This window comes from Parus major, chromosome 3 (genome assembly GCF_001522545.3).
Source record: "Parus major isolate Abel chromosome 3, Parus_major1.1, whole genome shotgun sequence".
Classification (NCBI taxonomy): Eukaryota; Metazoa; Chordata; class Aves; order Passeriformes; family Paridae; genus Parus; species Parus major.
In genome coordinates, this window is record NC_031770.1 from 59401510 (window position 1) to 59425040 (window position 23531).

Here is a 23531-nt window from a genome sequence, read left to right on the forward strand (position 1 = left end):
ATTGTAACAAGCACGAAGAAATAAGTAAACAGAAATACCTCAATAATACATTCTGTAAAAGCATGATGGAGATTTAAATAAGCTACTCCACAGGAGAAATAATTTCATTCCACGCAAGAAAATCTCTACAACAGAACTACATCTATATAAAGAACACAAATCTTGGAGGAGCTGCATGACATCAAATTCCTCTTCTACTATCTACATGTAGTTGGAACCTGGCTGTTTTGCAAGAGCACAGAAAAAGTAAGTTATCCTATCTCTGTTCCTGAAGACAGGGATGTGTTTGTAATGTGTACTGTCCTTACACATTTTTAACTGAAGCTTTCCAGTAAAAAAAAAAAAAAAAAAAAAAAAAAAAAAAAAAAGAAAAAAAAAAAAAAAAAAAAAAAAAAAAAAAAGTGAAAACCAAGGCCAAAAATACTACTAGAAGGAATAAGCCATCAGGAGATTTTTGACATTTTCACTTCTCTGAATTTACGTGTCTATCTGATTTTCAGCACCCTGTAACAATGATGTCTGAAGAGACACTAAAGGATGCATGCCAAAAGGAGCTTTGAGGCCCAAGCAAATATAATATAAAACCCACAGTTCCATAGCAAGTGAGAGACAGCCATGCTCCAGGACATGACCCTGGGAACACCTGCTGTGCCTCTGTCAAGTCTGCACTGTCCCCCTCTAGTACCTGTTCTTCTTGAAAAGCACATGAACTTGTATTTGCTCCTACAGATAACAATACAGACATGAAAAGGTCTATTCAAATATTTTTCCAGATGAAAAATTCTTTCTCGCAGATGGATAACAAAAGACAGAGAATGATTATGTATAATTAGAGCAGTCTAAAGGCTTTTTTCACCAAATGTTCCAGCTTTGCAAATATTATAAACTATCACTACGCTGAAGTCCAAAGACTTCTATAGCCTTTAATGACTGTAATGGGTGAGAGAAGAGGGAATTTCACCTTCTCTACATTTATGCAGAACTCATGCTTAAAATGTAGCAAGTAAGTGGACTCAGAGGAAGAGTTATCTGAATAGGGATGTTTCTGTAAAGTCCTGCTTCACTGATGTTCTGATTTTGAAAAAATTAACTCCCTGAACACTGTACAGAACACTGTAAATGTTCTCTCTTCACTTAAAATATCTGAACTCTTCAAAAATGTAATTTAAAAGAGCTACAACTGCTTGTCCATGTTTATGTGAAAAACTGATGTTTGCATCACTGTGAAACAATACTAAAATAAACACCAATATTTGGCTCTTAGTTCCCTAACTGCTATCAAAAAAGTCATAATCCTTCATGAATACTGGTAACTGCTCTAGACTAATATTGCTAACATTGCACAGCATTCACACAAAGCTTCTAATCTGAAAGACAGGGACCTGGATCTCATAGTTGAAAGTCCTATCATACTGACTGAGGCAGAAACTGTCCTGCAAAATATTTTCTTGTCTCCTCATGAATACCTTGCAAAGTCTGGAAATGCCTTTTAACTTACCTGGAAGTAATTTTTATTATATTCTACATGGCAATGAAACAAAGTCATATTGTTGGATTAATATTTTATTCAGTAATCATTCTATTTCTTAAGTATTTATGCAGCTTATTACTTTTTTCCTATTTCATGGATGGTCAACTTCTTCTCCTGTCATACCATGCATTTTAATTTTTGTAGCTTAACAGAAAGTTACTTCTACCAGTCACATCCTAAAAGGGATCTACAGTGCCTCCTAAGCCACCACCTAGAGGAGATGGCAGGTTATATGTGATGGGCACCAGTACCTCGTTTCTTTTAATGTCTCCAAAAGATGAATTTACATATTTTATATCTAGCATAAGATTTTTATTTATGTATCAATCTTACATAATAGAAATGTTGCAACCTTATACAGCTCTTTTGCCATATGATACAATTCTAATTTATGTGGCCACAGATTTCTTTTCCCACTGGGCTGCTCATTCAGCACACAGGACAGCACATCTCAGATTAAGAAGCAGATATGCAGCATCCTGTCTTCTCCTCATTATTCACTTTGTTCTTTGGCACTTACGACACTCTATTCAGATTCTGAAGGCAGAATGATTAACTTCCTAACAGGCAGTCATCACTTTACTGCTGGAGTGCTCAGAAGACTAATGAATATACTCTGATCACGCCCTGGATAGGAATCATTTCTTCTTGGCATTTAGAGACATTGAATTGAGATACTGTGATTTTCAGGTAACACATTCACACTGTGTGTGACTTATCTGTTATTTTACATTAATTTTTTTCTGAATACTTGGCATTGCTCTGCACTTCTTATTTTTCAAGTACAGTTGTTTCTGACCTTGTTACAGCTGTGAATACTCAGCAACTGTGTAAACCATACCCCAGAGTCACTATATAAACCAATCTCAGAGAAGAGCACTCACTTAAAAACTCATCTGCTCAAAGTTTGGCTAAAGTGATTTCGCTGTCATTATCCAGAAACACAGTGGCCTAGGCAGGGATGTATTTACCAAAAAGTCTCTTCTCCCTGCAACCTCTCCACTTCCTCAACAAATAAACCAAAACCCCCAGTGAAGGCAAGCTGGTAAATCCAGTGTTATTACTGGTACCATGCTTCTATTAGATTTATCTCCAAAGTGGGCACCATTAATCCCTCTTTGCTCAGCTGAAGAAGAAAAAGAAATTAGTTGCTTCTGAGGATTTGCCACAGCATTTGAAAGCAGTGCTTTCTCAGTGCACTCCTTTGAGGCAAAAGGCATAGTAACCGTCAAGAGAGATGTGAACAAAAGGAGTGATACCCTACCCCTACTGAGTGCCACAGCAGTTCCAGTGCAGGCTTTGAGAAGGCCAGGATTTTACACAAGAGGTCTTTTACATTACTTCTGGTTTTGACTGTGGTTCTTGTATTTCCATTGCAGAAAGGGTCAATAAAGCCATCTACTAAAAAGTGATTAATTACTGACTGTTGATTTTGCACTAAATGTCACATTTGCAATTATTCTGCATATCCTAGTGGCTTCTCTTCTTTGAATGGCACTGGCAGGGAAAAAAGACAGGACAGCACACACGCCTTTTACCGTCATTACATTACAGTGTGGTTTCCCTTACTAAGTGGGGGCTGAAGAGGGTGTCCAGTTTTTGTACACCAGCCTGCAGGATGGATATCAGGGCTGTCAACATCAGTCCAATAATCATAAATACTATCCCAGCCATCAAAATGAACCTAAAATACAAAAAGGAGAATAGTGCATTTTAGATCAGGAAAAGTTTTCCATAAAATGAGTTTACCTGAGTAATCTCTAGAAATTACTTGTCCACTAGAGAAGTCACTTTCAGAGAACTATTTAAGTTGCACAGAAAATACATGTACATTACATTCTGGACCCAGGCATACTCTCACTAAAGTAAAGAGTAAACAACCATATGTCATATGGTTGTTTACTGTGCTATCAGGCTCAAATCCTAGGAATAATGCAGTTCTCACATTAATAGTTAAATTTAAGCATGAATTTCTGCCTTTTTCATCTCTCAAAAAACAAAAAAAATCCAAATGTTTTTAAATCTCCTGTTTGAGCTGGATTTAAGAACAGCAGAGCAGTATGCAAAGGACTAAAAAAATGGAATTTATCTATAAAAAACAAACAATCCCCCATCATACAAGCAACAATTTTACTAAAATCAGACTATAGAGGATAAAGAGTTGAAACTGAAGAGAAGATGAAGCACATGACTTTGCAGGACAGCACCAGTATGGGTTATGCACACATTTTTTCACATGGAAGCTAAATATCTTCAAATCTTGCATGACCTCTGTACCAGTAAATTCCTCGGCTGTCTCACACGCACATGTGTGGATGCACGTACACACTGACACGTACAAACAGAGCTCTTTCAACTCATGCTACAGAGTCAAATTAGTGCCCTAGAAGTTACAAATCCTGTCATTTAATACATTAGACTGCAAGGTGGGGTTTTTTCCTTTATTTTGGGATGGATTTTTATTGTTTTTTTCAATTTTGTATGTCCAACTTGAAGTAGAAAATGTGTAGGTGTGAAGATACTAGTTCTGATGACTTTCTACCAGCAGTTAATTCAAATGATTCCAAATTAAATGTCAGCTGCACCTCCTACTTGAAATAACAGGTATGCCTAGTAAATCTGTACAAACTGCAAACACACACATTCTTAATTTCTAATTTGGTATCTGGTATGTGTTAGCCATTCTAACACTGAAGGCCTTCAGAGTGGAAACTGGTTTTGAACAATGGAAGAAAATTAATTCAAGTACACAACTTCTGCAAAACATATTAAAAATATGTTTACTTAGCTTAATCCAATCCAAAGCCCATAATTAACAGAAACCTCAGAATTTCAGAAATCACTGACACAGGACAAAAGATCAGGGCTCTTTCATATCTCACATGTATCTCTCTCTTCCCCTTGGAAACTTATAGCGACAGATTCAATTAACCTAGACCAAATATTTTATGGTCCCTAACACAAATATCAAAGCAGCCCTTTGACACTTGATATTAAATAATCACATTTCTTGATAGAATAGACAATTGTCTCCTATCAACCATTCCCAAAACAATTTTCCAATATATTCAACTCTGCTCTCTAACTACCCACCTCAGCACAAGTATTTAAGAGGACAATAAAACAACCCATTTCAAAGGAATTACACATATATCAATTAGTGAAACGGAAGAGCAAAAGCTTAGCAGGACAGAGCAATACCACTCATTTCTTTCCATGGTTAATTTTACAACTGTAGGATTTTGGTTTTACTACATCATCATCAATTACTTAAGCAGAATAATACAATAAGACAGAGAAACTTACTTTTATCCTGTAGTCATCCGTATCTACAATGGTTGCTACTCTGATAAATACTGGATTTCTCTTGTCAACCACTTCGAGTTTCATGTTTTTCTGAAAGCCATGAGAAGGTTTCTAGAAGAGGAACAATACTGTGTGAAACAACAAAACCTCAAATCTGATGCAGCTGTAAAATATATATAATCCATCAAAAACCTTCTGCCTTTATTTTTTCAAATCTGCCCTCCCTCTACTAAAAATCCAAGTAATTAAAACTATTGTTTTCAATATAGAGAAACAAAGTAACTACTTTGGGATTCCAGGTTCTCCTGGAGTGGACTGGATTCAAACCATCCAAGGATGGGTATCTTCAGTTTGAATCAGCTTTTTTTTTTCTAAATTCTCTAGAGAAGTTTTCCTGGAGATTTTTGCCAACGGTTTCATTGCAGTATTTAATTAAGCATTACATACCAGCTGCCTGAAATGTCTATGAAATTGTCTACAGGAAACATAGTTGTGCTTTCTGGTATATATTTTTGTTTCATGAATCAAACCCCTTTTCAGTTTCCTACTGAAAACATAACTAATCCACAGCATAACAGTAACAAACAGGACCAAATGCCTGGGTTTGTAATATTATTTTGACAATATTAGTGTCTTTGGTAGGAGTATCAGATTTTATGTTTGTCATCTGCAGTTATGAAAACTAAAGCAAAATTATTTCCATTTTAAAGGAACATATTCACAAGACAAGTTATGAGGCTTACTCTAATCTTTTAGGAAAATAATGTATCTGTCACTCTAGGAGTTCTCAGAGTATTGGTGCTTTTCCTTCAGCTGCTGCTTAAGAACTCAATTTTCTCCCATAATTCAACACAAAACACTGTTACTGTCTCAGCTATATAATCAAGTAGCTTCCTAATCCTTGCTCAGGGTATTTCTGCAGAGAATGTAAGATTGAGAAACATTGCTAGAACAGATACACCTTGGGGTGATAAACTACAGGTCACTAATAACCTCTGGTAATCTACTGACCCCAGGAACTGCTACAAACACCACATTTTGCCTTTTGTTAATCCAGCTCTTAGCAAAGTTGAGAATTAGTATCCCTAATATGAAAAGCTGAGGCAAACATGCTTCAGTGTGCTGTGAGGCAAGGGCTGGGAGCTACTGGCTACCCAATGCCGGCTCCCAACAGTAAATCAAGATGATCAGAGGCATGGAGCACCTCTCCTATGAGGAAAGCCTGAGAGAATTGGGTTTTTTCAGCCTGGAAAAGAGATGGCTTAGGGGTGATCAGCTTAGGGGTAATGGCAGCCTTCCAGTACTAAAGGGAGCCTACAAGAAAGATGGAGAGGGGCCTTTTTACAAGGGCATGTAGTGACAGGACAAGGGGAAAAGATTTCAAACTTCTCTCAAAAGAGAGTAGGTTTAGATTAGATATTAGGAAACAATACTTTACTGTGAGGGTGATGGGGCACTTGAACAGGTTGCCTAGAATTGTGGATGTCCAACCCCTTGAAGTGTTCCAGGCCAGGCTGGATGGAGCTCTGAGAAACCTGGTCTAGTGAAAGGTGTCCCTGTCCACGGCAGTGGCATTGGAACCATGTGATATTTAAAGTCCCTTCCAGCTCAAGCCACTGTGTATTCCTTTCTGTAGTAGTGACCATCACAGAATCCTTAAGAACTCAAAAAGATGGATGACTGAAAGAAACTAACAAGTACAAAGATAAAAGAAAACGATATTGCCCACAAACACCATAGTTAAGCTGGGGACCCGCCTGTAAATGCTGCCCACATGCCCTAGTTGCAAGCTTGCAGTAGAAAAGGCCTGCAAAGGGGCACTGAAAACAAATCCAAGACAATGGACTAGAGGGACAAGCAGATGTAACTTCTTACATTCATTTTACACGGTATCTATTGCACTATATAAAATGTACAGAAATACAAATCTTCAAAATACATTATCACAACTCAGTAGCTATCTCATTATTTGTAATAAGTACGCAGTAATTTTCCACAGCAAATTACACTCATTAGTAATATATTTGTAGCATCTAATCCCATTTATAATAATTAAAATAATACATTAATAGTTATTTATAATAATCTGATTTCTAACAGTGAACTGCAAACTTGCATAAAAATAAACCACCCATTATGCAACTAATTAATTGGACACATTTGGAAATATAGGAACACCATATATGTATTATCTTCTTAAACAAATTAATTACATGAACTTAAAAGCATGAAAGAAGTTTAAGCATTTTCTCACCACTTTAAAAGCCCTTGCAGGTGCAGGTAGTGAACTGGTTTCTTCCAAATACTTCTCCCAAGAAAAATGCTTAGCATGTGGATAATCTGGCACAGAACAAACATGAGCAAAATTAAGCACAGCAGCGCAAAAAATTAAGGTAATGCCTAATTTACAGAGTGCCTAGCACTTTAATAATACTATTTTGATTTATACATTGGACTTATAAAATAATTGCAAGAAAGGCTCTTCTAAATTGTCTCTGATAAATTCACCATACAGGTTAAAAGAGTAAACAATCCTCTCATACACACTACTGAGTAGCTATTAGTACACAATTGCTTTGGATATGAGAATATTCTGTGATCCCCTCTGCAGTATAAATAATGTGGACCGGAAAAATCTGTCCAGTTAACTGAGGAAATTAATTCAGGTAACAAACAGTCATTCACTGGTAAGCACTCTAATCAGTGATAGCTTTGTACCACAGTTGATCACACCAGGCTACTTGTTACTCTTTTAGTGAGCAATTTTTAACTAAATTTCTGACATAATACCCTGGACATTTATGAATAATCTACAGACATCATCAAAGAAGATGTTGTCTTTCTCAGAAAATGTCATGCTTATAAACACTCTAGGGAAGAAACACAAAGACAGCTTGGCTGTTAAAGAAAAGGCAGTGCCTGTCCTTCACCTTTACTCTGCACCAGAAGTTTAACTTGAAATTTAAATATTAGTATTCATAAGCTAGAAGAGAACAAAACCAATTCTAATTTGTTTTACAAGGGATTCGCTGAATAATAGGCTGTAATTAACCTCCTAACAGACAGATTGCTTACAACTTCTCAAGATTGCTGGCTATTAGAATTTTGGTCGAAATCTGTTTTAATCAATTAAAACTTTCTATGTTCTCTGATCCCAGATGCCAGCTTCTGCAACAGGGCATTCAGGTCATCCAGCCATACACAACAGTCCTGAAAAACAGTCTCAAGTTTCACACCAATGAATATACTTCCCTCCTTCTTTATCATCTCTCTCATAGCATTTTCCTTCATTTTGAAGACCCAAGTTTGATTCCTTGATCATGTAAGGCAGTTTTCTTATTAATCCTTTACCTTGCACACTTAGTTCACATGAAAATGTTTCTTTCCTGCAATGATCTCACACACCTGGAATTTGCTTTATCAGTATTTTCAGAATGTGAGTCTTACATTACTTGTCAGCCATTCAGCCAAAAATACAAACTCCTTCAGACTTCAAGGGATATATCTTGTGAGTAGATGTCTCTTAACTAAATCAGTATATATTTGCATACTTAATGCCTAACATCTATTATACTTCTATTTTCAATATATTAAGTCCTGTAAAAAAAAATTTACCGCTCTGCAAATATCAATTCCTGATTACAGAAAGAAAATAATCAGGAGAGGTAATAGAAAGCTTATTGTAAATTTTAGCAATGCTAGCTGACTATAGCCACCTTAAATCTTTCAGACATGTACAAGATACAAACCTGGTGGGGTGATGAGAGTTCTTTTATGTTCTTTACACCATCCGACAGGATGAATATGTGGGCTAGCTGCCTCACACCTGGAGGAAGGGGAGAAAAAAAAGGGCCTGAAAATGCAGCTCTTCAGACAACCTGTTATGCTTACAAACTGAGACCTACAAGAGGAACTTAAATTCCAAACGACCCACAACTTCAACTTACACTGCAAACATAACCTGAAGACATGAACACGTCTAACACAGGCTTGTTACCACATATACAAGCATAAGGCTTTATTTACAATTTTGCTGGAAGATCAAGGAAGTTAAGTCCTTTAAATTAGTGGTTTAGAGAAGCTATGATGCTGGATCTGAAAATTTCACAAGCAGAGACTCTTGGTAGAATCATGTTGGCTAGTTGCAACAACATAATCTCATCAAAGACAGAGGAAGTCTTGCAATGCCAAGACCAAAATCTGAAACCAAAAGCTTAAAGATCTTTATTAATGGTCCAGGTTGCACCTGGAGGAGAAAATCATGTATAACTGCAATGCACTGCCAATTGCAAGCAAAAAATCAAAACTGGATTCTGAGTGGCTTAAATGGAGATATAAACACGTTAGTGTAACCCAGCAGCACATAAGCAATGTAAGTCTGAGAAAAACTTTGAAAAAAGACCAAACCAAAAATCCAAACCAAACAAACAACAACAACAAAAAAACCACCAAAAACCCTACAAAACAAGCATTTTAGGCCTCAAATCCCAATTACATGATAAAATTAGTGACGCAAAAAGTCAGATCAAGCTCTCTTACTTAAAGGGTTAACAACTTCCCATATTTTCTGTCAAGTGCATCCTATTCTGCACTACTGCTGTTGCCTGTGGCAGGCCACAAGAGCCACAGAATACTAATAGAGGCAGTGTAAGCTATGTGTGCTGGCATCTGTCTCAAGCAGTGAGAGATGCTCTCACTGTGCTCACTGGGTCAGTTACACCACACAGACAACAGCAGCAGCTGAGTGCCGGCTATCAAGTCCTCTTATGAAAACAAACAAAAGAGACACACGCTGTAAAAAAACTGATCTAAAAGCAGACAAGAGAAAACCTGCTTAAGCCTTCTGCGATATTAAATTATTATTTCTAGAACTATATATATGTCTTTATTACATATTAGGATATTCTTTCATAACACATTTTAAACAATAAAACACAGTGTATATAATATATAATGTATATATTATAATTAGCATATTAGTACTCAGTATAACTAGTAAAGGCAAAAATGAAGATCTACAGGAAAAGTAAAAAGCTATCAGGCTCTGCTGTGAAATATGCACCATCCTTGTGTGTGCATTGATACTTCCTGATGGCTTTTGAGTTGGCTGAACAATTGACAGTTCTTTTTTAATAAAGTACATTGTATTCATGTAGTCAGGATGACTAAGAAACATGCTGCTGACACAAATCACCAGCATCACTCTGCATGGCACTGCACTACACTGTGCAAACACACAGTTTGCTTCTATTTAGAAGCATAAATAAAACTCATAATATAAAACTCATATTATAACCATGTAATACCCATGTAGATCTGCCCTTAAGGACCTTGCTTCTCTTATGAGCCTGGCCCACCTAATTTGTTCTTTAATTAGATAAATTCAGTATTACAGTGCACTACCACACTCCTCTACTATTTCCTATCCCTAAAGGCATTTGAGTAGCTGACATTAAATATTTCCAACTACTCTCTCCACTCTCTCTTCTGCAGACCCTCAACCAGCATTTTGATCTCTCCAGTGGCCATGAGCTCAGTGTCCCACTCACTCCAAGGAGCCAGTGAGGCCAAAAAAGTGAAGTCCAAGTAAGCTGAAGTAGCTAAGGCCTTCATTCTTCATCTCCCCAGGGAGAGATGAAGAAATCAACCTTAAGCAGCCAAGCAATAGTCTAGATTCAAACACTGTGTCTCCCTCCTGTGTTTTCCAAACACTTCTCAAATATTTGATGAGAAAAGAAGACAAGCAGAGAGCAACCATGCATGAAGACACATACTTCATATAATAATTACTGAGCAAAACACCAAACCACTCGTGATCCAGTTTCTGTTTTATTCCTCTCCAAAGTCAATGTCTCCATCGTTAGGCTGGAGAATAACAGGTATTCTCTCCACTTTCCCTCAGCCCGAGTTACTAATGCAAAATACCCAACAATGTGGGGCTCTCTGTGAGTGCTATAAAATAATCATCATCTGTACCTACCCAGAAAGTATTAGCATGCTGGAAGTTCAAATTAATTAAGTCCCCTTAATTAGCAATATTAACGTATATACCTCCAAAATATCACGTGCTGATAATGTGCAATACCTAAAAGGGTGAAATGAACCGTGCATGAGAGAAGAAGAAACTAAAGGTAAATTATACAGGCACTCCATAGTCTTAAGGTTTAAAATGCCAGGTCTGCAGATCTGGAACACAAATATACTTAAGGGATTGCAAAAAGGAAACACAGCACAGAAAAATTGTGGACTGGACCCTGGGCCATATCACATCACAGTTTTGAACCTTCACCGCATAAAAGAAAAATAAAGAAATTTTTTTTTTTTTTTTTTTAAAATTCTGAGAAGTATTTTACATGATGTCTAAAACTCAGTATAGATAAACTTCAACAACAGAAATGCAGGCTGGGTGCCTCAGAATATTGTCTCACAACAAGTACTCCTCTTGCCTTCTACCTAAACAGAGTGAAACGCTAATGATGAAGAATACTGGCCAACATAATATCATTATCTTGTGGCTATATATATGTATGAAACAGTTCTGCTAGTATTTCTTTGTAATGATGCCAATCAGATAATTCCCAGCAGATAAAACCTACCTTTGACAGACTCTGTAATGGCTCTGACAACAGCCAAGGATTTAACTCAGTTCATGAATACAAATCTTTTGCCCTCCTACAATATATAAAGCCATACTGTATGTAGTATTTATAATATCACACCAGGTACTCTCTACATCACCGAAGTTGCCATCAATAAAATTAAGCAAAGGAAGTGAGACCTTTTGTGGAAATTTAGCACTGTCAAAACTCAGCACCTGACTCCTAGAAGTGTTTTGCCCCCCAAAAATAAGAGAAAAATGGCAAGTCCTTCACACTTCCTCTGATTTCTTCTTTCCTCTTTATGGTCACTCTGAGGAGAAGCTAACAAGAATGTGGGGCAGCACTCCTCTCTTCAATCCCTCTCATGCTTGGAGTGTTACATGTATGAGGTATACCTCTGCACTGAAAAGACATCGCCTCTTACTTCCTAAAATGTTTTGAAGTAAAGTTCACAAATTAGTTTCAAAATTTCCCAAGTTAAATTTGGGAACAAGACCTTCCCATGCTCAGGATCACTATGGTATTATCAGTATTATACTTAATCAAGCAGATGTGCAAAAACACTTATCAGGACAAACCTAAATGCATTTGGTTTGGTTTGAATTCTCAAGCACATGTCTGAACACACATTTTAATAAAACTCTGAAAAGTGAATGCCACTGCACACACTTCTTGTCTTGAAGATTCAAGAAGAAGCAAATAACCAAGGAATGTTGCTATCAAAGATGGATTCCTGGAAGATGCTCTGACATTACAGTGAGCATGGAACACAAAGCAACTTGTAATTCAACAGCACTGCAAAATAGCACTGTGAAACATCTACAAACTTTGACTTGCTTTAAAAGAAAACCCCAGTCATTCCAGACACACCTGTAAGCAGCTTCTGCAACCATGGTGGACTCAGGAAAAAGAAAGATCCTTGTTCCAGCATAATCAGATCATACAGTCCATCTTCACCTACTGATTTTACAAGGCCTTTTAGCTTCTAACAGTTTATTTAATAATGTAAAGTAGAGATCAGTAAAAGCCACACACAATTTAAAGTAAAACTATTATGCTTTAATGTCTGTTCTTTAATGGTTATATATCTAGTTTGGAAGAACAACAGTAGTCTATCAGATTAAGCCCAAGAGTTGTCAACTGGACACGTTAAAGGCTATGCTGACCTTTCACAATCAATTTGCCACATCCCGCAGCTTTTTATCTCCTTTGTTCCAAACAGCAGACAGATCACACAGCTCACACACTTCATAAAACACGATCCATGAATTGTGAGGATGCTTGCTAGGCCAAAAAAGGTTACCAACACTAGCAAGAGCTGAAGGATTTTGCACCTCGAAACCTACCTACCCCTGGACCACAGCAGAGCACCAACACCACCTTCTGCCGAGAAGTAGGGATGTGACAAATGCATGCTCGACTAATAAAACAAGATTAACAATGTCCCCACATCCACGTCACTTGTGAACCATTCTTTCCATTGTGTGAGAACATGCAGACAGAAAAAGAAATCTAATATCCATACTGGAAACTGAAGCTAATCCAGAAAGCTGAAGTGGAGCCAAAAGCAGCAGAGTGCACCAGCTGAACCTGTAAGAGAGCCACGCAAAAGGACACGACAAGTGGCAGCTTGCTGATTTATGGACATCTTAACTAAAGAAAAACCATCAAAGCAGGGCAGAGCTACAGGATGAAAATGGCCAGGAAATAGCTCTGCAATAAGGAAAACTGAGGGCAGCTGACAACACGATTCCCTGGTGTGTGTGCACCACTTTGCATGAAAGGAATGCGTGTAAGGTTCAATAGTCCTTAACTCACAGCAGGAGGGCACATCCCAGTGGAGACTCACACATGGAAGACGACTTAATATTCTTCTACTCATCGTTTTCACCTCTCCTGCTAATTTTTCCCAAAAAACTGTTTCACATATACAGATCATCCTAACTAGATCAAGAGAGATGGATGATTCAGCTTGCTGCCGAAAAAGTTAATACCAAATATTTCAGGAAAATATTTTCTTAAATACGTCTCCACCTGAAGCTCCAGACAGATTTTTAAATTAAATAGTCAGCATTGTTTTTACAGTAAGTGTATATGTTATAATAATTTTATATTTTGAAATGATTTCTGATTTTCCCTTTTGGGAAACAAAGCTTTTGATATTCTGATATTCACTTTAATAAGTGTAGATACAGACCATAACAAAAATATTATCTATAAAAAATCAGTTATGCACACATGCCCCATACACCCATGAATAACAACATGCCCTCAAGAATGCTACTTAGACAAGTTCTTGATTGTGACATGTCAGTCATCCAACAGAGCAACAAAAAAGGAAGAAAAACATAAAAACTATCCTGCAGCCCCATCTAGTGCATAATTGAGAATACTTCATCATTGACAAGTATAAAGCTGGTATAATTTTAGTTCAGAGCTTCTCAAAACGCAATCCAGGAGGTTATGGGATGCATCCAGAGGTGGTATAGCATTACCATAAAACATTACCATATTTTCTAATTAAAGTCTGATAAGAAAGCTGCGTGGTGATTCACATGAAATTTAGGGTCAGATAATGGTTCATTTTCCATTTAAATAGTTAAAAGCATGCACTGTGACTCATGGTTCTTTAAGACTTTTTTATCTTCTTTTTGACATAATATAAGCCCTCTAGAAAGATGGTTCCTTTCAAACAGAGAGTGGAGAAAAGTCAATAATCTCAAAAATGAAACAAGCAGAGTGCAACTTTTAAGGACTTGGCTGCTAGGAAAGTAGTAAGCACTGACAGCGAACAGGGCTGGCCTCTTAGTCTCACAGCTGAAGCCCAGCCTGCTCCAAAAGTCATACAGATCAAAAAATGGTTCCAAAAATCAAAAGCTATTTTATTTTCACAGGAGGCTTCAGAAATATTTTTTCTGTGCAAGACAGGAACAGAGCAGTCAGTGATGCATGGGTCATTGTATTTTAACACACTCCAGGTAAGCTGATCCCAAAAGCTTACAAGTTTTACAACTTTCTCTGCAGGGGAAGTTCAGACCAAACCAAGGATAGGTGAGGGCACCCAGAGCTCCCTGAGGCAGCAAGTCTGGGAATGCTGTATGTCCAGCACAGCCATTGCACCACTTCTCCTGTGGACAGGCAGCAACAAGCTGCAACAGCTTCACCTCTTTCACAAACTCTGGCTGTGTTTCCATTTGGCCACAAAAAAAATTAGTTAGATGAGTCAACATCAATCTGTGTGTAAGCAAAACTGATGTAAGGGAATGGAGGAATATAGGATGGACCTGTAGTTAATTCATAGTTCTGACATACCTAAAGATTCCCAATGCTATTTCCAGGTTCAGCCAACAGTATGAAAATTAAGAAGTTTCACTGAACGAGAATGCCTTCAGCTTTCAAAGCAGTATTATGTTTCATCAAAAGAGATGAACAGATGGAAAGGACCTGAAGGCTTACGTTGTATAGGTCAAAATTCTCCTTCATTAAATAAAATTTTGAATTTGACAATTTTGTTCCATCTAAAAACCACTATCAAAGGAAAATTTAATAGGATTTATAATACACTGAAAGTAGCATGACCATGCATTAAAGAACTGCTGTAATGACTAATTCTAGCCAGGGTACTTACTTTGAACCAAAAATGTATTTTCTAATGCTCAGAAAGAAAGTAAAGAAGAGAATCTTCAGGCTGAAAGCCTGGAGCCTAAAAACCCTTAGGCGATGGTAATGGATTTCTGTTGCCTGAAGTCAGTAATATCAGTCAACTCTCCTTCAGGTATCCAAAAATAGGAAAGGTTATTTTAACCTCAGTGACAAAGTTCAGTCTACTCCAAATAAAACACATAAGGTATACAGAGAAAAGAGGTACTTGCTTAAAAATAACCAACATGCACAAAATAAGGCATTTCACCTTCATTATAATTCTGAGATTGAAACTTACTTGCAGGCACAAGGAAACTGTGAGGTTCAGTTCTGGGTAATCTCAAAAAACCTTTTCATTTCTAGTTAGAGACAGCAGTTGGTAGACATGAAATTCATGCACCTAAGATATTTTAAGGTCCTTACAAACCTGATATCTAAAATTAAAAATGTAAGTGGGATGTATTCAGGTTACATTTTCAGGCTCTCTTTCGGTCAGACACTCCACTGCTTATTTTCATTTGCCACTGTTTTCTCCCTTTTTCTTTCCTTCTTCCTCCATTCACTATTTGCAATACAATGCTGAGAGGTAGGCTACATTACTCAGAATTTAATTTCCATGTACAATACTTCCAGGAGCATCTTCTTGCTGCTTCCAGAAAGGTATTTCACAATTTCACCAAAAGAACAAAACTTAAGCTTGACGTTAGTGTAAACACAGATACAATGATTTCTCAAAATCTAATGGCAAACCTATAAGCTTTCTACTTCAAATTTTCTTTATCCTTTAGGATAAGATATCCTTTAGATATCCTTTTATGTCATGTATCTACAAATACAATTCAGAAAACCCACTTCAGGATACTACAACTATAATTAATACTATAAATGTAAAGCTTGGTTATGTACTCAAAAGCTGCTTCTCTCTCCTCTGAAAAGATTGGTGGACAGAGCTCCTGTTGCCATTGGAACATAAACAAGTCTGAAATTCAGTATATGTCTGCTATATAGAGTGTAGTATTTTAGAAACCTATGCTACCTCTAAACAAACTATGGGTTATATTGCATTATGTTTTCCCTAAAAGCTTTGCCTAACTGCCATTTTGATTATTAATTAATGCCATATCTATTATTAGATATATCAATATCTAATGTTGTATCTATTATTCAAATACCAAAATATTCAGAGTAAGTTTTCCCAGTCCCCAGTTTCCTGATGCTTTATAGGAAAAATGTATGGTTTGTGTTACTTCTTTGTGGAAATAATTACTAATCTTTCTGGTCTTTGACTTGTATGGTCTACTATCTTGATATCAAGTTCTTGGCCTCACTTAACTGACTGTTCACTACTGCTTCAATAATTCAGTTCTACTTCCATTTATTTGTCACATTGTCCACAAAATTATTATTTGAAGAGATGGACTCACAAAGTTTTGAAGTTACTTTTATAGTTTTGTGGCATTCTCATTGACATAGTACCAAAGTCATCATTAAATACAAATGAAGAAAATTTTCTTCATTTATTTTTATAGGCTCAGCTATACAATTAAGTTGCCACTGCCAAACCCCGGCCATAAAAGGGATCCACAACAATGCTCTACCTGTTCTGCAGTAACTTACTCTCCAAAGACTGTAAGGTAAACTACATTGCTCCAAGTCATCTAGCAAATGAAGAGCCAAGTGCAAATACAAACCTGCACTGTAGCAACCTCAATCTCCTTCACTGTCTTTATGCTCCTAGTACATTCTGCTCCATCCACTGACCTTCCTATATAGATACACACAGCCCCTCCACCACACAACACGCAAAAAGGTCATCTCTAACACAGGTCAGCATAGCAGGAGCTCAGTTTCCACTGGAATGTAGAACACAGAGGACTAAAATCAGGTTTTGCCACTATCCTGATCCTTTACAGAACACAACTACTAGGTCAGTTTCAACATAAGTGAAATCAAGAACCTTATGAATACTTACAGCTTTCCCTTCAATTTACAATTATAAGTAAAACTAATTCCAAGTACACTTAGTCTCATTATCATGGTTATATTCTCCAATGAAAAGATCAGCCTCAGAGATTAATATGTAATTTAAATCAATCCACAACTCCAAATGCAGCAGCACACACTAACACTCATTTAGCACAACCTCAGCATTTTTCACATGCAACCTCACATGGGAAAATTAATTCCTTTGGTCTGCCACTGAGACCTACTTTGGTGGCCATACTTAAAAATCTAGCAAAAGTTGGTCCAGTAACTATCACCAGTCTGGAAAATATCACAGAAAACAGCACTTAAAGCTAACACATTTCTGATATATCTCACTAGGATACAAAACAAAAACATCATACCAGTAGTCATAACTCTCGTCCCAGTTGTCAAAATGAACCAGAAAACGATTGTCCACCATGTCTGTTACCGTGGCAACACAAATGAAAGTCGGGTTCTTCTTGTCTACGGCTTCCAGCTTCATCCCCACTCGAAATCCCGAGGGAATCACTGTCTACATAGAGGAAGACATTTAACTGAAGATAAATACTATCAATCCAGAAATCTCCTCATCATCCACAGTCAATATATTCATGTCATTTCCAAGTTTTCCAATTAACTGTCCCAACAGAGCGACAGCAGCCTCATTAGCTGACATGAGAAATGCCCAAACACAGAGACTAGTGGTTTATGAAAGAAGAGAAGTCTTAAACATGCTGCTAAAATTAAATGTGTTAGTTTTAGCTGTCTTAGATACTCTCTCTGAAAGACCATTCTTGTTCCACAAGATTATGGTGCAAGACACAGTACAAATAACAAATCTTTAATTTAAGAATGCATTGGAAGTTTAAACAGATACAGTAGAAAAATAATGAATTGGAACTGCAGAGGTTAGCTGCAATGGAGAATGTTAGAATGTTATTCATTTTGCTGTAAACACTTTTATTTGAAATTTCAGGATCAAGTCTGCCATCACTGAAATGTGCTATGAGTCTCTACCACACACATGAACATACTCACAATTACACCATTACTAACAAATGACTACTTACTGCATTCTGGTTTTCAAACAGTGATTTAGGAGCAGCTTGAGCCTTGCATGCCTTTAAGTAGGAGGGCCAGCTGAATTCTTCTTCCTTATATCCTAAATGAGGGTTGTAAAAGAAGGGCAAGAAATTATAGCCGAGACACAAGGCGCATGTATCAGCAAGAGACCAATTTTATACTTCTATCTTCTTCCCTTTGAATGAACATTTCCAAGCAGCACAGGCTGCAAGTCACCTCTTTGTCTCTCCCAAGAAAACCTCACCTTTCCACCACCTGTCTGCCTCACAGGTACCACCTAACTTCCCTTTGTTGGTCTCTCTGACATACACACACAGCCAGCAAGTGTTCTCCAGCTGCTTTTCAGTCTATTGTTTCTGCTTCGGGAATCAGAAAAAGACCTACAAATCCCAAAACTCTTCCTACTATGCCTGTCAGTCCAACAACAACAACAACAACAAAAAAAAAAAAAAAAAAAAAATAATCCCTCTTCCTCCAGCCTTCACTGTATTACATCATCAGGCTCTCACTAATACAGGATCATCACTTCTAGCTTTAAAACACCTCCCCTAGGTTATATCTAAACAGTTGCTTACACAACCAATGCCTCAGGACCCTTTCTCAATTCACAGTGTAAACTGTCCTGCATGGACTTTATACATTTTTTATTCCGTGTATAAAACACTTGAAAATAAATGTGTATTTCTGTTAATGTTTAGTTTCTTAGGGGAAAAAATAGAAATAATTCATAATATATTGAACTGCATAAAATAATCTACAAAAAATCATTTGTAGTTCTAATCTAAAACACAATCCTAGGAGTTGGAAGCAAATACATTTCCTCCTTCACTTTTCTGTTATGTAACAGTAGTAGAAACATCTCTTTTAGTCAATATGTTACAACCCAGTAAAGCAAGACCAAAACCACAACAAATTTCAGTGCCTTTACTGAAATGTGTCGCCTCTTAACTACTTGAAGTAATACTCAAATGTGCCAGAGACAACTGCTTTGTTTAACCTGAGATTCTCATATTATCCCAGGAACCACAGGTTTAAAACCCTTCACCTTCTCTGCAAAGGGCTTTCTCACTTTTCATTTTAAATAGTAGCCAACACAAATTAACCTACAAGTCCAAACAAAAATACTTTCCTTATACTCCAATTGCCCCTTGTCTTGATACATTACAGCTGTAGATCATTTGAAACCATTTTTAAAGCAATACAGTATTTAGGCTTTTCATTTTCGCTCTGTAGTTCTAGAGAGTATTCAAACCTAAGTCCAAGCTCACATCAGACAATAAAAAGCTCCCACCTACGGCACAAGTGATGGAATCAGTTACTGGGACTAGGACAAAGCCCATGGGGGAAAAAAAAAAATGGTTTTAGTAGACTGTGAAAGTTTCTGGGCAATGTCTTCCTGCCACCAAGTGAGAAAGGGAGATCTTAAGCTCCTAACTCATCTCTCATATGAGACCAAAGGTCAGTTTGATTTATTCACTGAAGATATAGATCAGTCAATGCAATTTTTACGTGTGTGTGTATATATATATACACACACACATATACATATGTGTACATACATTCACTTACTGCAGATTTTACCTGTATAAGATAAAAAAAAGTGGCCTCCTCTACACAAAATGAATAGTGTCCCACACACCATCTTTGTTAATATCGGTGGAACCCAGTTCGATTTTGCCTCTCCAATCTCCTATGCCTGCTGGAAGTCCAGTAGCAGCTCCCTGTTGCCTCTGCTGCTGTGGGGGTGGGAGATATCCCATCACAAGACCTGTCCTGCCCAGCAACACTAAGAGTTACCCACCCTTTCCATTTTAATAAACATGGATAGAAATAAGTTTCAGAAAACATCTAGAATAATATTATTCCTGTCTCATGTCCCTCACTCCCCACACCTTCCCCCCTCCCCCCCTCCACAAGTTGGACCACCAGGTTCCAAATTGCTTAGGGTTTATACCATGAAGGTCATAAATTTGCATTTTAGCTGGAAAACTAAAGGTTACTAATGCAAACCTTGGAGTTTTTCTCTGGGGTGCTATTTTATATAAATATTGTATCCTGTGTCAAAACTTTCATTTGCTTTAGCATCTGTAAAATTTGCAATGAGCACTATAAAAATCATTATTAAAATGTCATACCACAGCAAAATATAACCAATCTGTCCAACCCAAGTGAAAAAGAAGTCCCAACAGCCTACAACTGGCATATTATCCTTCTCCTTGGAAAAGCAGAACCTCACAAAGTTCTCCCAGGGGCAATCATTCATGGTTAACCAAAGCTTTCTAAACCAGGCATGTAAGATGTGACAGGTGACAAATCCTCATCATAGACACAAAATTTAGTAAGCACACTGTAACAACATCAGGAATGCTGTAACTGGGAACTGCCCATTTGCTACATACAAGTTGTTACATCAATGTAGGCCAACCTTCTAAGAAATCCTTATCTCTTTAACTTCAAGAAACTGCTGTTTCTACACAACCAGTAATGCAGAACTGTGTCCCGAGGCAAGTGGCAGCACAGAGCATTCCTGCCCTGTGGCCAGAGTGGAGCTTGCAGAGCACTCAGAGGAGCAGCTCATGCTTCCCAAGGCTCACCCAAAGAAATGCCATCCTCACACACTGGCAGGCCCTCCACCCCTACAATTCCAGTGGCTTTATTATCACTAACCACACCTGAGCCCTTACATCCACAGTTTTATAATTCTCTGCAAGCACACCCTCTTGAATCCGTGCACTCCTCATTTTCCAGCCCTTCTAAACCACATTATACTGCCCTCACTGTGTATGCCAAAATGGCACATTCATTTTTTTCTCACTTTCCAGACTTCAGGACTTGCTCCCTTCATCCCCACATACTCCCTCCATATCCCAAAAGTATTTTTCATGGTACAGTTCAGTGCAGATGCCCTCCAAATGCTAAAAAAAGTTACACAATTTGAAAAGGAATTAATTATGCAAGTAAGTTACACACATTTCAATAGTTGTAAACCATTTACATAATCCATGTACAAATTATACTTTCAGGCTTGTAATCTTACCTTTTTCTCTCCCTATTGATCTGTTCATTCCTCTTTTTGTCTCTATTTCAGACAATCTTAGTGGAAAGGGCAGTCTTTATTAGTCTGTACCAACATATGTACAATAACAGTGATCACTATGCAGTAGCAAAAATGTCCTAAGACCTTCCACTAAAGATCCTCAGCTGCCTGTGAGACCTCAGTTTGAGCATATATGTCACCAGTATGCTGCCATTTTCCTTGCAGTAAGCTGGGGTCTAGGTTTGCTGCTCTGTTGTTTTTTTTCCTAATGCCTTATGAATGATTTAAGAGTTTATGGCCCATTTTGTTTTCTTGGTTTCTCTGAACTTCCACTGAATAAAAGAGGCATGCAGTTGAAATTGAAATTTTAGGCAAGATTTTAATTTGCCATTTTCAAATACTCTTGACTAAATGAACTAAAACATTTCTGCCAAAAAAAAAATATTACAGCATTGCACAGGTATTCTCAATCTCAGAACTGTGTAAGACACACAGATTTAAACTAAACAATACCTTTAGGTGGATGAAGCTTGTGACCTGTTTTTTCACACCATCCTACAGGATGAATGTCTGAAGAATCAGCATTCACCCAGAAATCGTAACAATCTGGGTATCCATCAAAATGTAGTCTTATTCTGTAGCCACAAACCTAAAAGCAAGAATTGACAACATACAACACTATATTTTAAGATCTTGGCCCTACACATAACCAATTCCATTCAATATTATGTATAATACCTGTATGTTTTCAGTCAGCTTTTCACTTCTTCCCAATCCAGCACTGGATGAATAAATTCATTTAATGAAAAGGAGAGAATTAAAAGGCAAAGATATTCTCAGTCTGAGTGCCTCCTCTTCTGGTCAAAAGAATTTAACTAAAAGCTGGCTATTGCCAGTAGTGCTCAAAAACTTGAAAAGGGTTCAACCCAGCATCAGAGTAAAGCATAAGCCCTACAGAAGAGCATGAATACATCTGATACAGCTGAGGACAAAGTGCAGATAATGAGGTTCTCGAGCTATCCTGATTAACTGATATGCAAGGGAGCAGTGAACAATAAGTATGTTCAAAAGGCTCTCCGGAGAGATACTGAAAACTGTTTAAGTAAAGATGAGAAGTCAGTGGAAGTATTCCCCAGAACTTCATTGTTCCATGAAGTAATAAGTCAACCACTGAGAGGAGGAGAAAAACAGGACACAATATTCTCTCTGTACGGAAGTTCTCCACATCTCCCTGAGTGCCAAATGCCAAAAATTTACTGCAGCCATCAGTGAAAATCTCAACATCAACCCTATTTTATATTTAATTTGTACTCTGACATAGCTTCCTGTTTCCCCATTTTAATTCACAAATTAAAACCAAAAGCCCATTAAAATGATGCAAAAATTAAAGTAAGGTATGTTTAAAAGATGTACAAAATAAGCCTGAGAAGCAGATTCTCTATTGAAAGCAAAGAAGCTGTTGATCAGAAAAACTATTTCATGAACCCCAGCAAAAAAACCCACCTGAGTTTATATTTTATGCTATGTTATTTATATTATGTTAACTTGCACAGGTTGCCAATACATGCAATTTCTGCAGCCATCAGCCTGAAAAAGTTGTAGCACAACAGCACACAAGAAACTTTTAGGTACTCGTTTCAGTGAATGGAGAAACTGCAAATACTATCAAACTTCTATAAAAGTGCTATGTATCAGTTGTCATATTTCTTTTCTATTTATTTTTTCTTTTAAATACAGACTACAGGATTACAGATAAAACCACACAGCATCCAATTTGCCTAATACTGTTTTCTGTAGCTGTTTATGTTAAATACATGTATTGCTGCATTGACACTGGATATATCCTTTACGAGTCTATCAGGCAGAAATGATACAGCATTATTAAAAATTCTTCCTACAGAAACTACATATAGCTTCTGTCTGCCTGTTAGGTAAGAGTGAGGGTTTTCAGCTGCTGCTGTTTCATTTCAGTCTCTACTATAACACCACACTGGCTGCTGGCTTACCTCAGCCACCGTGAGAACACAGTAGATGGACTGGTGCTCAGGATCCACACCCTCCAGCTTCATCCCTACCTTGAATCCATTCTTGTTGTATGGGAAAGACTGATACTGCAATGGAAAAGAACAGTTTCAATATTTCTGAAATATTTCAATATTCTGAAATATTACCAGAGCAAGACTCAGTATCTTTATAAGGAAAAGAATAATGATTATTTACTATTCATGTTTCTGAATGAATTAATAAATCACTTAAAGCTTTGTGTCTTCAAACATGTAGAGAGGAAAAGAGAAATTGATGATAGTTTGAAAAACACACGGATACAAGAATGACTTGAAACTTCAGGTATGTAAGAAAATTAGGA

General features: G+C 37.3%; 1 protein-coding gene across 3 annotated transcripts in view; it reads right to left on the reverse strand.

Annotated features, from left to right (window-relative positions):
• The window catches only part of L3MBTL3 (L3MBTL histone methyl-lysine binding protein 3), a 77760-nt gene that overhangs the window by 23507 nt on the left and 30722 nt on the right, over positions 1-23531 (reverse strand). For all 3 annotated transcript variants that reach the window (XM_019006157.2, XM_033512804.1, XM_015623018.2), the window contains 8 exons: positions 23173-23277; positions 21680-21815; positions 18117-18208; positions 17427-17578; positions 8587-8663; positions 7092-7177; positions 4838-4948; positions 3101-3215 (listed from right to left, as the gene is read on the reverse strand). In XM_019006157.2, coding sequence (XP_018861702.1) covers positions 3101-3215; positions 4838-4948; positions 7092-7177; positions 8587-8663; positions 17427-17578; positions 18117-18208; positions 21680-21815; positions 23173-23277 — 874 coding nt within the window. The remainder of the gene's footprint in view (positions 1-3100; positions 3216-4837; positions 4949-7091; positions 7178-8586; positions 8664-17426; positions 17579-18116; positions 18209-21679; positions 21816-23172; positions 23278-23531) is intronic.